We start from the raw sequence: 12,917 nt of genomic DNA on the forward strand, positions 1-12,917 counted from the left end.
AGACACTGACTTCGTACGATAAGTTGAAGCTGGGAGGCAAAAATCTAGAGATGTATCGAATGCTGATGCAGCACGTCGCCAGGGACAACTCAGGCCTGAGTCTGGTAAGAAGGAAAGATGCAACCTGTTTCTTGAGATGGACGATGTCGATGATGACTGACAGTACCATCCTAGCATGTCATCAGAGAGCAGTTGGAAGCAAGACGCTGGAAAGGAGAGTCTCCACAGTCATCTTGAATGTGTACCAGAGTACTGGAGTAGAGAAGCAGGATGGTTCTAGGCAATCTCTGGAGAGCCATAGGAAGTTAGACGAGATACGAAGGTTCTACAACAAGAAGTTCGAGGAGAAACACGACGTTCACCGCAACCTGGCTTCGTCAGGGGAGTACTTAAAACTCAACAAAAAGGGAGAGTACCAGTATGTTTCTGGAGTGATGGGAATGGCGTACAACCCCTTCTTGGACTTGGAAGCCGGAGGTGCCCACAGAAACTATGAGGTGGCGGAGCTGCTGAAGTTCTGGACAGAGAAGATAATGGAGATAGACACTGTGGAGAGAGAGAGAGACCTAGCCTGGGTCTGATTCTCGAGAGAACGCCGGAAGTGATAAGTGTGCCACGCTCAAGTAAAAGAGTGGAACTAAAAATGGGTAACGGGAATGGCGTGTTGACCACGAATCTGGGAGTGGTATGGAAATTACTCAGACCCTCCTGGTGTCCACATCCCCATGCGAGCCTGATTGAGGAGGTCACTGAGCGAGTGAGATTGGCACCGACAGAGGATGAGGACTTGGCGACCTTGAGTATAGTACATAGACTGATCCTGCCTCAGATGAAAGAGTCGAGTGAGGTGACGAGTGGAACAGGGTCGGTGAAGAGGATGGAGCCGGGCAGTTGTCTTGATTCGACATGTGGCAACGGCGAGCATACTTGTGATGGACGATCATGCGTCAGGATACAGTCTTTCCAGAGATAGAACCTCATCACCTGGTTTGAGGATATCACCGAAAGGGAGAAGAGCGAGATACAGATAGTGGCTGAATATTACGCGAGTACCACCGTGAACTCAAGAATGTGTAGTTTCCAGTCACTGGAGAGGCTAGAGTCAGAACACCACCTGGTGACCGCGTTGAGCGTGGAATCGTGGCCCGGAATGTTACAAGTGAACCCGAAGCACATCAAGAGTTGGAAGATTGGACTCGAGGCGGAGATGGGATTTCCCATGAGCGAAGCCTATGGATTGCCTCTAAATGCGAAATCCTTAGTGGGGTCAGTGTTGGCTAACCTACGTGGAAGCCACTATCCACTAAACATGGCAATGGTGGAGGTGTCCAGCCAGAGGGTATTGATAGACAAAGCCTTCTCAGTGCCCAAGTGCGTGAGACTAGCTCGGATGTCGCATCATTCACACAAGCTGTTGAGGAAGATCCGAGGAGCAGTACCGAAGGAACAAAGAGACGACTTGAGTGAAATCAGGGGTGAAGAACTCCTAGGCTTGGAGAGCGAAAACACAAGTGATCACGGAAGGCAAAACGTGGTGGGGAAACCCGCAGTGGGTGCTCCAAGCTCGGAAGAAGTCGACGTGATACACGAGAAAATGATGGAACTTGAGCCTCTCCTAGAAGCCTCGGGAGAATGCAATCTTAGAAGCATCGACCTCACGCATGGGGATTGTCCATGCCACTGTCTGGCGCAGACAGTGTGGTACCCAGACCGCGCCAATCTCTGTCTGATCTGGGAAATAGAAGAAATTAAGTCGTTGGGACTACCGGAGCATCGACAAAAGGTGACCATCTTGGTGGTGAGCACGATGCTGGCTCTACGATGGATGGAAGAAAACATAGCGAAGTATAGAGAATCGAGAACGCCAACAGCTGAGTCGATTCATGCGATAGATTACAGCAGGAGACTTGAGTTGTTCGAGACCGCATGCAAGGTATTCGCCATACCAGTGGAGATCAGACATATATGGAGCCGCCTGAGATTCTTTCCTTGGTTTCGTGCGACGTTAACATCCTGGTTATATGTGGTGACAAAGGACCACATGAGGAAACATCAAAAGGAATATCGACAATTCCAAGCCGAGATAGGACCAGATGCCTTCAAGAGACCTCTGCTAACCCATCGAAATGCGATCACGACGGGGTGGAAAAGAGTGGGCAGAGTATCCAGAGACAATTCTAGAGCGAGGGAATCGATACTAGAGGAGGACCTAGCGAAGAATGTAAGCATGAGTCTTCACAATTCCTTCTGTTTGAACCGGGAGTCGAAGGTAAAGAGCTTACCAAATCAATCGAAGAGGTTGCAAGATCAGAGGGAGTGGATGCAATCCTATGAACAGCTGAAGGCCTGGGAGGAGATGGTGATCAGCTCCGATGACGAAGAGGCACTGTTGGAACAAATTACAGTGTCAAGAACACCGGTGTCGGGTACCTCGAGGGCGAAGGACACGAGGTGAGCCGGTGGCTCGAAGGGAAAATTCTAGAGTCTTGAGTCTTGAGAGGGAGGGGGCTCGAGGGTGAGCTCGGATGAAATCCGGGTTCACGAAAAAGAAATTTTAGACGTGGCGTGGATACCCTCAGGATAGACGGGTACTTGACGTTAGTACTTCTGACCCACGGTGAACTGACCTCATTTCACCAATTGATGAGGTACGGGGAGCCCCTGTCGATGGGAAGAACACACTCGAGTATGGATACCTACTCGTACAAGTGTGCGGCCGGGCTAAAGACGCTGCTAGTGCAGTACCTACTGATGCAACACAGGCACCTGACTGGTGAAGAAAAGAGCCCGAAGACAAGAGAGGAATGGAGAAGAGTGAATGGAGGCATGCCCCTATTGACGGACCTATGCCTGGTCATGAGATCGGACCCCATGGGGATGATCCGGGGGCTAGGGGAGGTCGTGACCTGTATCTATGGACCGGCCGTCACGTTCGCGTTTCCAGATCCTCTGGTGACAGCTTATCGATACTCCGTGACCCACATGAGCCTCATAAGCGTATTAGATGGAACGACACTTAACTGGTGTCAGCAAGAGGTGCTAAGGGCACAAATGAGCAACACGGTGCTCTTTGGAAAGGTGAAGGATCCGGAGTTGGTCGTGTACAGTTTCCGAGGACAACTGCAATGCCGGATGGGAGGCAAGCGCGAGGGCCCCATCGAAACTTACCCCAAGTTCTGGAACTTGAATCCCTTGACAGCCAATGGGCGAGAAATCTTGAGAATTCCTGCATGGATGAAAAGCTTCGAGCTAGTGAAAAAGGAGCTAGAGGCAATATTGGAGAAAGAAGTCCTGCCAGCGAGCATTCCTGAGTTCCCCATAGTGAGGAGAATGACCCTGGGGATGAACAGTTCCCTGGTTGTCCCGTCCCCTTACGCGAGAACCACAACCAAAGAACAGCAGAAGGAGTTCACGGACGGCTGGGATCCGCTCTTCATCGGCTACACTGCAGCGATTTATTTTCATACCAGCGATGCCAAGATAAATTCATGGACAACTCAAGCCAAGAAAATGAGAGGGTCGATGCCCCCGAAATTCGAGGTGCGAGATGCCTTGAGAGTACTTGAGCGGGCAAGTCTAGAGAACCAGTTGCCGGCATGGGACGACGGCAGGATGATAGTGAATGAAGGGCACATCGCACTGAAAGCAGACGATATGCTGTTTGCCACAAGGAGATACCGGGCACCTAACGGACTAGAGCAGGTGGATAGGAGTCAGGAAGGAAAAAAACTGGATGCAGCAGGTCCATTGTACGTGGCACTGACAGAGCACAAGGGGACGAATCCAACGACACCATCACCCCTATCGGTGGACACCCCTGGGGTTAAAAGGAGTGGAACCGTGGAAGATCGATTCAGGAGGATTCTTGAGAGAAGAGAAGCAGAGTCGGGAGACGAGAGCATGGATGAAACTCTCAGTGAGGCAGGAGAGGATATGGAGGTGGGAAACACACTGGAGCAGAAGCCAGCGGAGGAGGAGTTCACTGCGCAGGAAATGTTGAAGGATCTGAGTGAAGAAAACTAGGCAGATACCCCCACGCCACCTCTGACCTCATCCCCCCGCAAGGACCCAGAGTTGTCATTGACGAGCGAGAATCCCAACATGGGAATGATCTTCTTGAGTGCGGAGAGAAGGGAGAAGAATACCTTCGAGGGAAACAGAGACGCCTTCCTGGACACTCTGGGCAAAGATGCTTGGCAAGAATTCTCTAGCGATTTCAATCGAGAAGTGGATGAAGACACCACGTTGGACAATTTTAAAGAGGAACTGTGGGACACGGTAGTGAAGTTCGGTGAACCTGTCCTGATGGGGACGGGTTTAGAAGAGAAAGCTAGAGGAGAGCTGCTGAGCAAGATGGTCGAGTTGAGGAAAACATCAAGAAAGACCAGAGAAGACAACTGTAAAGACAGCTCTACTCCGAAACAGAAAACTGACAATAAAATAATTAAATATACAAGGGGGGATAAGGTAGGAACTAGTAATATGATTAAAAGTACTAATATCCTTAAGGCTCGAGCAGGGGGGAGGCAAGAGTTGGCTGGAGAGAAGGAAGTTGAATCAGTGATGATAACGACGACGCCCCCGAACAAAGAAGTGAGGTCTCGCAAGAGGAAGAGAGACGTGGAGGGATTGGGCAGTCCTTCAGCTGACGCGGTCTCGGAAAAGGACTTGAGAGAGACGGCCCCCATGGTTCTGGCACGATGGAAGACGGCAGCCTACAAAAGTAGCTATGAACCGAGGAAACTGCTCGACATAGAAAAAGAAATGGAAAACACCACTAGCTCAGTGACGGAGGAAGATTTCAAACCTCAGAGAATAAAAATGAAGCGAGGTTCGACGAGCGGGCAGACCTGGGAGGTAGACGTCGGCAAAGAATGGGTCTCAAGTGAACATCAGGCTATTGGGAAACAAGTGACCAGCGATCCTCTTGAGAAGAATAAAACCAGAAATACCTCCCGACCGTGGTGGATAGCCCTTGAGACATTGAAGGAAATGGAAGACTGCTTGAAGAAATTGGACAGTGGAGTAGCCCGCAAACGACACAGTTGGGCCACCCAGCAGAAGGCTGAGGTTAACAAGATAGAATTGGCGAACCAGCTGAAGAGATCCTGGCAAAACTTATTGAAGGATCATTTTGAAGAGGCTATGAGGACACCCTCATCGGCACCGCCGCTGATGGCGAATCCCTTTATCAGGACTGCAGGACAAATGATGTTCGCGTGGAGCCTGTTGTGGATAGAGCTGGAGACACTGACTTCGTACAATAAGTTGAAGCTGGGAGGCAAAAATCTAGAGATGTATCGAATGCTGATGCAGCACGTCGCCAAGGACAACTCAGGCCTGAGTCTGGCAAGAAGGAAAGATGCAACCTGTTTCTTGAGATGGACGATGTCGATGATGACTGACAGTACCATCCTAGCATGTCATCAGAGAGCAGTTGGAAGCAAAACGCTGGAAAGGAGAGTCTCCACAGTCATCTTGAATGTGTACCAGAGTACTGGAGTAGAGAAGGAGGATGGTTCTAGGCAATCTCTGGAGAACCATAGGAAGTTAGACGAGATACGAAGGTTCTACAACAAGAAGGAGGAGAAACACGACGTTCACCGCAACCTGGCTTCGTCAGGGGAGTACTTAAAACTCAACAAAAAGGGAGAGTACCAGTATGTTTCTGGAGTGATGGGAATGGCGTACAACCCCTTCTTGGACTTGGAAGCCGGAGGTGCCCACAGAAACTATGAGGTGGCGGAGCTGCTGAAGTTCTGGACAGAGAAGATAATGGAGATAGACACTGTGGAGAGAGAGAGACCTAGCCTGGGTCTGATTCTCGAGAGAACGCCGGAAGTGATAAGTGTGCCACGCTCAAGTAAAAGAGTGGAACTAAAAATGAGTAACGGGAATGGCGTGTTGACCACGAATCTGGGAGTGGTATGGAAATTACTCAGACACTCCTGGTGTCCACATCCCCATGCGAGCCTGATTGAGGAGGTCACTGAGCGAGTGAGATTGGCACCGACAGAGGATGAGGACTTGGCGACCTTGAGTATAGTACATAGACTGATCCTGCCTCAGATGAAAGAGTCGAGTGAGGTGACGAGTGGAACAGGGTCGGTGAAGAGTATGGAGCCGGGCAGTTGTCTTGATTCGACATGTGGCAACGGCGAGCATACTTGTGATGGACGATCATGCGTCAGGATACAGTATTTCCAGAGAGAGGACCTCATCACCTGGTTTGAGGATATCACCGAAAGGGAGAAGAGCGAGATACAGATAGTGGCTGAATGTTACGCGAGTACCACCGTGAACCTAGCGACAGCCTTGGGATTTTTCTCAAGAATGTGTAGTCTCCAGTCACTGGAGAGGCTAGAGTCAGAACACCACCTGGTGACCGCGTTGAGCGTGGAATCGTGGCCCGGAGTGTTACAAGTGAACCAGAAGCACATCAAGAGTTGGAAGATTGGACTCGAGGCGGAGATGGGATTTCCCATGAGCGAAGCCTATGGATTGCCTCTAAATGCGAAATCCTTAGTGGGGTCAGTGTTGGCTAACCTATGTGGAAGCCACTATCCACTACACATGGCAATGGTGGAGGTGTCCAGCCAGAGGGTATTGATAGACAAAGCCTTCTCAGTGCCCAAGTGCGTGAGACTAGCTCGGATGTCGCATCATTCACACAAGCTGTTGAGGAAGATCCGAGGAGCAGTACCGAAGGAACAAAGAGACGACTTGAGTGAAATCAGGGGTGAAGAACTCCTAGGCTTGGAGAGCGAAAACACAATTGATCACGGAAGGCAAAACGTGGTGGGGAAACCCGCAGTGGGTGCTCCAAGCTCGGAAGAAGTCGACGTGATACACGAGAAAATGATGGAACTTGAGCCTCTCCTAGAAGCCTCGGGAGAACGCAATCTTAGAAGCATCGACCTCACGCATGGGGATTGTCCATGCCACTGTCTGGCGCAGACAGTGTGGTACCCAGACCGCGCCAATCTCTGTCTGATCTGGGAAATAGAAGAAATTAAGTCGTTGGGACTACCGGAGCATCGACAAAAGGTGACCATCTTGGTGGTGAGCACGATGCTGGCTCTACGATGGATGGAAGAAAACATAGCGAAGTATAGAGAATCGAGAACGCCAACAGCTGAGTCGATTCATGCGATAGATTACAGCAGGAGACTTGAGTTGTTCGAGACCGCATGCAAGGTATTCGCCATACCAGTGGAGATCAAACATATATGGAGCCGCCTGAGATTCTTTCCTTGGTTTCGTGCGACGTTAACATCCTGGTTATATGTGGTGACAAAGGACCACATGAGGAAACATCAAAAGGAATATCGACAATTCCAAGCCGAGATAGGACCAGATGCCTTCAAGAGACCTCTGCTAACCCATCGAAATGCGATCACGACGGGGTGGAAAAGAGTGGGCAGAGTATCCAGAGACAATTCTAGAGCGAGGAAATCGATACTAGAGGAGGACCTAGCGAAGAATGTAAGCATGAGTCTTCACAATTCCTTCTGTTTGAACCGGGAGCCGAAGGTAAAGAGCTTACCAAATCAATCGAAGAGGTTGCAAGATCAGAGGGAGTGGATGCGATCCTATGAACAGCTGAAGGCCTGGGAGGAGATTGTGATCAGCTCCGATGACGAAGAGGCACTGTTGGAACAAATTACAGTGTCAAGAACACCGGTGTCGGGTACCTCGAGGGCGAAGGACACGAGGTGAGCCGGTGGCTCGAAGGGAAAATTCTAGAGTCTTGAGTCTTGAGAGGGAGGGGGCTCGAGGGTGAGCTCGGATGAAATCCGGGTTCACGAAAAAGAAATTTTAGACGAATAAAATATTGTTATGAATATGATAGATCTATTATATAAATCAAAATGATGCATGATAATTTCCTGACTGAATAGGACAAAAGAAATTTTAAAATTACCAGCTTAAAAAGCGGGGATTCATGGGTGCAGGTGTGTGCAGATTTTGATTGCTGTTTAGCGATAGTGTGAAAATTTTATATGGTTGTGAATTTTGGAAGGTAGATAAACTTAAGTCCGATGCAAACTTCTGTAAATGACCACTGGCACTGTATCTTGAGCAACACTCGCTTCTCTGGGACTCACTGGCAGATGACAACACAAGATGAGGACATCGATCTCGAGTCCGGGGAGTATGTGCCAGTCGGTCATGTCTGGAGGTTTGACCTTGAGAAACACGTAATTTTGGAGTGAAGTTTTAATTTTAAAAATTTCGAATGGAGCCTGTCATGCTCAGTTTTCTCGAACCAACTGAAAACAAAAAGTGAAAAATCAGAACGACCGAATTAACAATTGCGGGAAACTACTCAAAAAAAAGGCAGGAAATTGCTATTCGCAATTTCTCGACACAAAATAATAAGAGAGTAGAGCTGTCTTATCCCGAAAACAGGAGAATAGAACACAGACTTGAGAAAGGACGATTATTCGAACGGAACAGAGTGAACATTCAATGGAAGAGAGGACAACTCAAGTGTCCCGATGGTTCATGCAGAAACTTTGATTCTTGAGACAGAACTTACTTCTGTTGTTAAAACTAATTAGCATCAAACTTATTTAGTTATATTATTTAATCTTCGAGCTACTTATCTTTTAATTACTCCTCATACTCAAGCGCATCGACATGTGAGTTCTCAATTTAAATTTCTCGAGTGCATTTTATGATAGTTATGTTGAGATAAGGCGAGTTTTAGGTTGATCCATCTGAAATGGATCAAAGTTCCACTGTCCAATAAAAAGTAACTAAGCGGATTGTTCCGACCCGGTTTTTAACGGCGTTCATGTATTTTGGGTATTTCTAGACCTAAGTATGGGGACGTTTTTACTTCTAGAGTGGGGGGGGGGTATTTTGGTAGTGGCCTTTAAGCTGTAACGGGTTCTAGTCTCATGTCGCAAGCGAACCGAATTGGCTCCGACCGTTCTTGAGGTAGAAAAACACAAGAGATAGTGTCCCTGACTCTTGAGCCGATGGTTATAGGGCCTATTTTTCTTAAGCCTCATGTGTGACTGCAGTAGACGAAAGTTACATAGCTTTGAATTAAAAATCAAAAGACAGTAAATTCAACAAACAAGTGGATACAATTTTGATTAAATTATCATTACGAGGCCTAACTGAGCACCGGATAAGCGCACACTTGGTTGTCTTTAAGTTACTGGAAACCAGAGACAATTTTTTAAACTTGTCCCAAAATGTATACGGATTCCGTGAACTAAAAACTTTTGTGGATTTCGCGCTGAAATATGTAAATTTTGTCGGCACACTAATTTTGCCGTGGAATGCGCAACCAGCGATTGAGGTTTTTCGCGTAAATGTTAGCGGATTCTGCAAACTGTTAGTGGACTCCGCAAACATAATGCAGTTACATTTTGCGGATTCACTTTCCATTTTGCCTTTTCCTCCTACATTTTGAGATTTCAGTTTACTTTTTTGGCTGAATCCGCCTCTATTTGTTGATTTTACAACAATGTAATTCTATTATACCCATAAATTACTATTTAAATGTGAATTTCGGAAACTCTTCCGGATTCACAAAAAATTTGTTACGGTTTCCTGAAAATCAAGTTTTTGGAGCAAAGAAGATCAAAGAAAACTAGCAAAGTTGCTGATTCTTTTTGCAGAATCCTCTTACAATTCTAAGATACAAAGTTTGGCCTCCAAATGATGAAATACCTCGTCGGTACAAAGTTTTTCAATTTAGTTATTAAAAATTAAAAAAACCCAACTTTCCCTAGTCCAAACCAAAAAAAACTAGGAAGAGGAGATCCCGGCAAAGACAAGGTTGAAAGTTTTCAAATCCCATAAATTGATTGAAAGTTTCTAAAATATACTGGAGAAAAAAAAGTAACGCAACTGGAGTATTTAAAAACAAAAGTTGAGAGATTGTTTTTGAAAAGACAAAACAAATTGCTTAATGCTATATTAGTTTTTACTCCTAAATAGTGATATACCTCGTTTTCATCAAATCAAGTCACAAAAAATTTGAGAAATCTAAAAAACAACAAAAAATAAGCTCACTTTTCACAGCCCTTTTTGAAACTTTTTCTGCAGTTTTGCACAATTTTCTGCAATTTTGCACAAGCCGAGCAAAAAGACGTGATGTGAAGTTGTATCTCTCAAAGAATGAAAGAAAATTTTCAATACCGACTGTTTTTTTTCGGATCAAAAAATACGAAGTTTTTTTTGGTACACTGAATGACAAAATGAAATGCAAATTCAGATTTCTACTCTTCAAATGGCCTGTTTTCAATAATCTTTTTTCGACAACATATACTTCGATTTTCAGGAAAAAATTAACATAGGCCGAGAAAAAATCATCAACGCTACCATCTGCGAATCTATCAATATCTGGTTTCAAAGACTTACCTATGTAATCCGAATCTGAAAACGCCATTTTTCCTCATCAGCACTAGGTTTATCAATCCGCGTTAAAAATAAGTAACAGCCAATTTAGGTAAATTTTCTTACTAATTATTTCAACTGTAACGCTGACAATCTTTCACGTCGCATGAAAATTTTTTTTACATCGCTTATTCGAGAAAGAGCTCACTACGATGATAAACTTAGTGCAGATGAAGAAAATTAGCATTTTCAGATCCGGATTACATTGGTAGTCCTTGAAACCAAATATTGATAGAATCATACTTGGTAGCTCTGATGGCTTTCTCTTGGCCTACGTAAAAATTTTCCTGGAAATCGAAGTAAATGTTGTCAAAAATCGACATTGAAAACAGGCAATTGAGAGAGTAAAAACCCGAATTTGCGCTTAATTTTGTCCACTAGTGTCAGATTTCATTTTTTTTCTGTTTCAGTTCATAAGTCAGTCAAAACTATGTTTCAATCGTTTTGTTTTCACACAAGGATTGAAACAATTTTATGATCACAAGGTTTCAAGGAATTGCTTTTAGTTTTGAAAATTGATTGTTTGTTTAACTTTTTTTCTCTTAGTATAAATTGGTCTTACCAATTAATCTAACCAAACAAAGAAATGGACCTACAAAGAAATAGAAATTAAAGAGGCGTTTATAAAATTAGGATATTCTTATAACTTTGATTGTTCAAAATTTTCGAACTGGCAGAGAATACTAATTATGCACACTTTTAGCAATTTTTATACTGTGCTTCTTTTGAGAAATGCGACAACAATTTTTTGAGGAATGTGGTTACATTTTTTATTGATCATAGCCGTTGCAGATGCAGATTAAATTACCTGGCAGCCTCGTCTTCTTTGGTCCATTTTTTCACTTCAGCTATTTTCGTGACTTCATTGTTCTCAGGAGCAGCTTTACTCTGCTGTTTGTTGTTGACCTGTGCTGGTTTAGACTGTTGGCTTTTGGGTCCAGTCTGATCTAAAAAAGGAAGAAGATTATTACATGAAATGAAACTTTTACGGAAGTTGCACAAGGTTCTATCTACATGCAGTTTATCATTAACATCACGATCAAGATAACATCGTACCACTTAATAGACCAGAACTATAAGAGCCTCGATTAATCTTTTAATTTGGATTAAAATGGCTTAATTCTGTGTTTATAACTCTTTGAATCTGGTTGGTTGACAATTCCAACTTAGAACCAAGTTGACATCCCCAAAACGTTTTAGGTGGAGGCATGTTAACAAGGTCTTACTTCCGTTTAGAAAACCTAAATGCACCATTTTAATTTCAGCGACAAAACCAACTAGAAACAGAACGTTTAATTTATCACCAACCCTTGTGAAATCTTGTTCGATCAAGTTTGGATGCAACTTATTAAATGTGATAATAATAACAAGACTGCTCGTATCAGGGCGAAGCCCTGAATGTTCCGACTGCCTTTTAAGGTTTATGGAGCTGTGATAACATTAAAAAATTAAATGTAAGAAAAAATAAAATGAAAAAAAAAATTTTTCTAAAATTTGAAATTTTTTATGAAAACCATCCCCCCACACGCCATACAAAGTACAAAAGGATAGACTTTGCTCCTTGTAACAAACCAATTTTGGCGAATAAGCTTCTTTTAACCAATTTGGAACGATTTCTAAGACGGATTAACTCTCCGCTTACGCGTTAATAACGCGAAATATATCGCGCGTTAATTGTCTCAAATTGGCCAAAATGGTAATCTTTAAACCCCCGTAACTTTACGAAAAACGCTCACAGGTGAAATATCTTTTCAAATTTGAGCTCAGGACAACAATACCTTTCGAATGATATAAAAAAATTCCGTCAAAAATGGCTAGTTGAAAAGTCGAATTTTGTCTGAAGAAAAAAAAACCCACCCCGAGCACAAATATTCCGTTACTTTCGGATCGAAAGTCGGAACAATAAATTGTGAGCAAATTAGATTCCATTCATTGTAAAAGTTACTACATTTACAACCAAACGAAATCTCAAATGTCAGTTAAAGCATTCGCAATTTTATTTCATTTTTGTCTGGAAAAAAATAAGCAAAAAAATTGTTGCTCACTTTTAGTTGTCGATTTTGCTGCTGGTTTCTGGGTAGGCGTGACTTTGGGTTTGGCTGGCACCGGTTTAACTGGCGGCTTTTTTGGAGGCATTTTTAAACATGCAAAATGGTATATTAACCTACAGAATCATCTCTGCGCATGGTTAAAATTACATTGATACACGCTTTTTTTAACGGTGCACATTAAACATGCAGTTGTTTTAAACGTACTGCATATATGCAACTGTCTTTTTTGTAAAAAGAAACAGAAACGCAGAAACGTAATAAGATTTGGAAGCGCGATCGTATTTTAGAGTTCATTGGTATCTGAAAATAGCGCAGAAAGAAGGGGGCTCTTTTCGGTTACACCACATCCCCCTAAATGATTGAAAACTGAAATCAAAAATTTTATTTCAAAATTTGACTGATTTTAATTATTCAGGCAGGGCTGATATCCCAAGCGTTGAATCAAGC

The 12,917-nt window shown here is 44.2% G+C and overlaps 1 protein-coding gene across 1 annotated transcript in view; it reads right to left on the reverse strand.

Annotated features, from left to right (window-relative positions):
- Positions 1-12,658, reverse strand: part of LOC134847841 (IQ motif and ankyrin repeat domain-containing protein 1-like) — a 39,703-nt gene extending 27,045 nt beyond the window's left edge. The window contains exons 1-2 of the mRNA XM_063865075.1: positions 12,465-12,658; positions 11,228-11,366 (exon numbers count right to left, since the gene is read on the reverse strand). Of these exons, the coding sequence (XP_063721145.1) occupies positions 11,228-11,366; positions 12,465-12,555 (230 nt within the window). The 5' untranslated portion in view covers positions 12,556-12,658. The remainder of the gene's footprint in view (positions 1-11,227; positions 11,367-12,464) is intronic.
- Positions 12,659-12,917: the final 259 nt, after the last annotated feature.

This window comes from Symsagittifera roscoffensis, chromosome 6 (assembly GCF_963678635.1).
Source record: "Symsagittifera roscoffensis chromosome 6, txSymRosc1.1, whole genome shotgun sequence".
Lineage (NCBI taxonomy): Eukaryota > Metazoa > Xenacoelomorpha > Acoela > Convolutidae > Symsagittifera > Symsagittifera roscoffensis.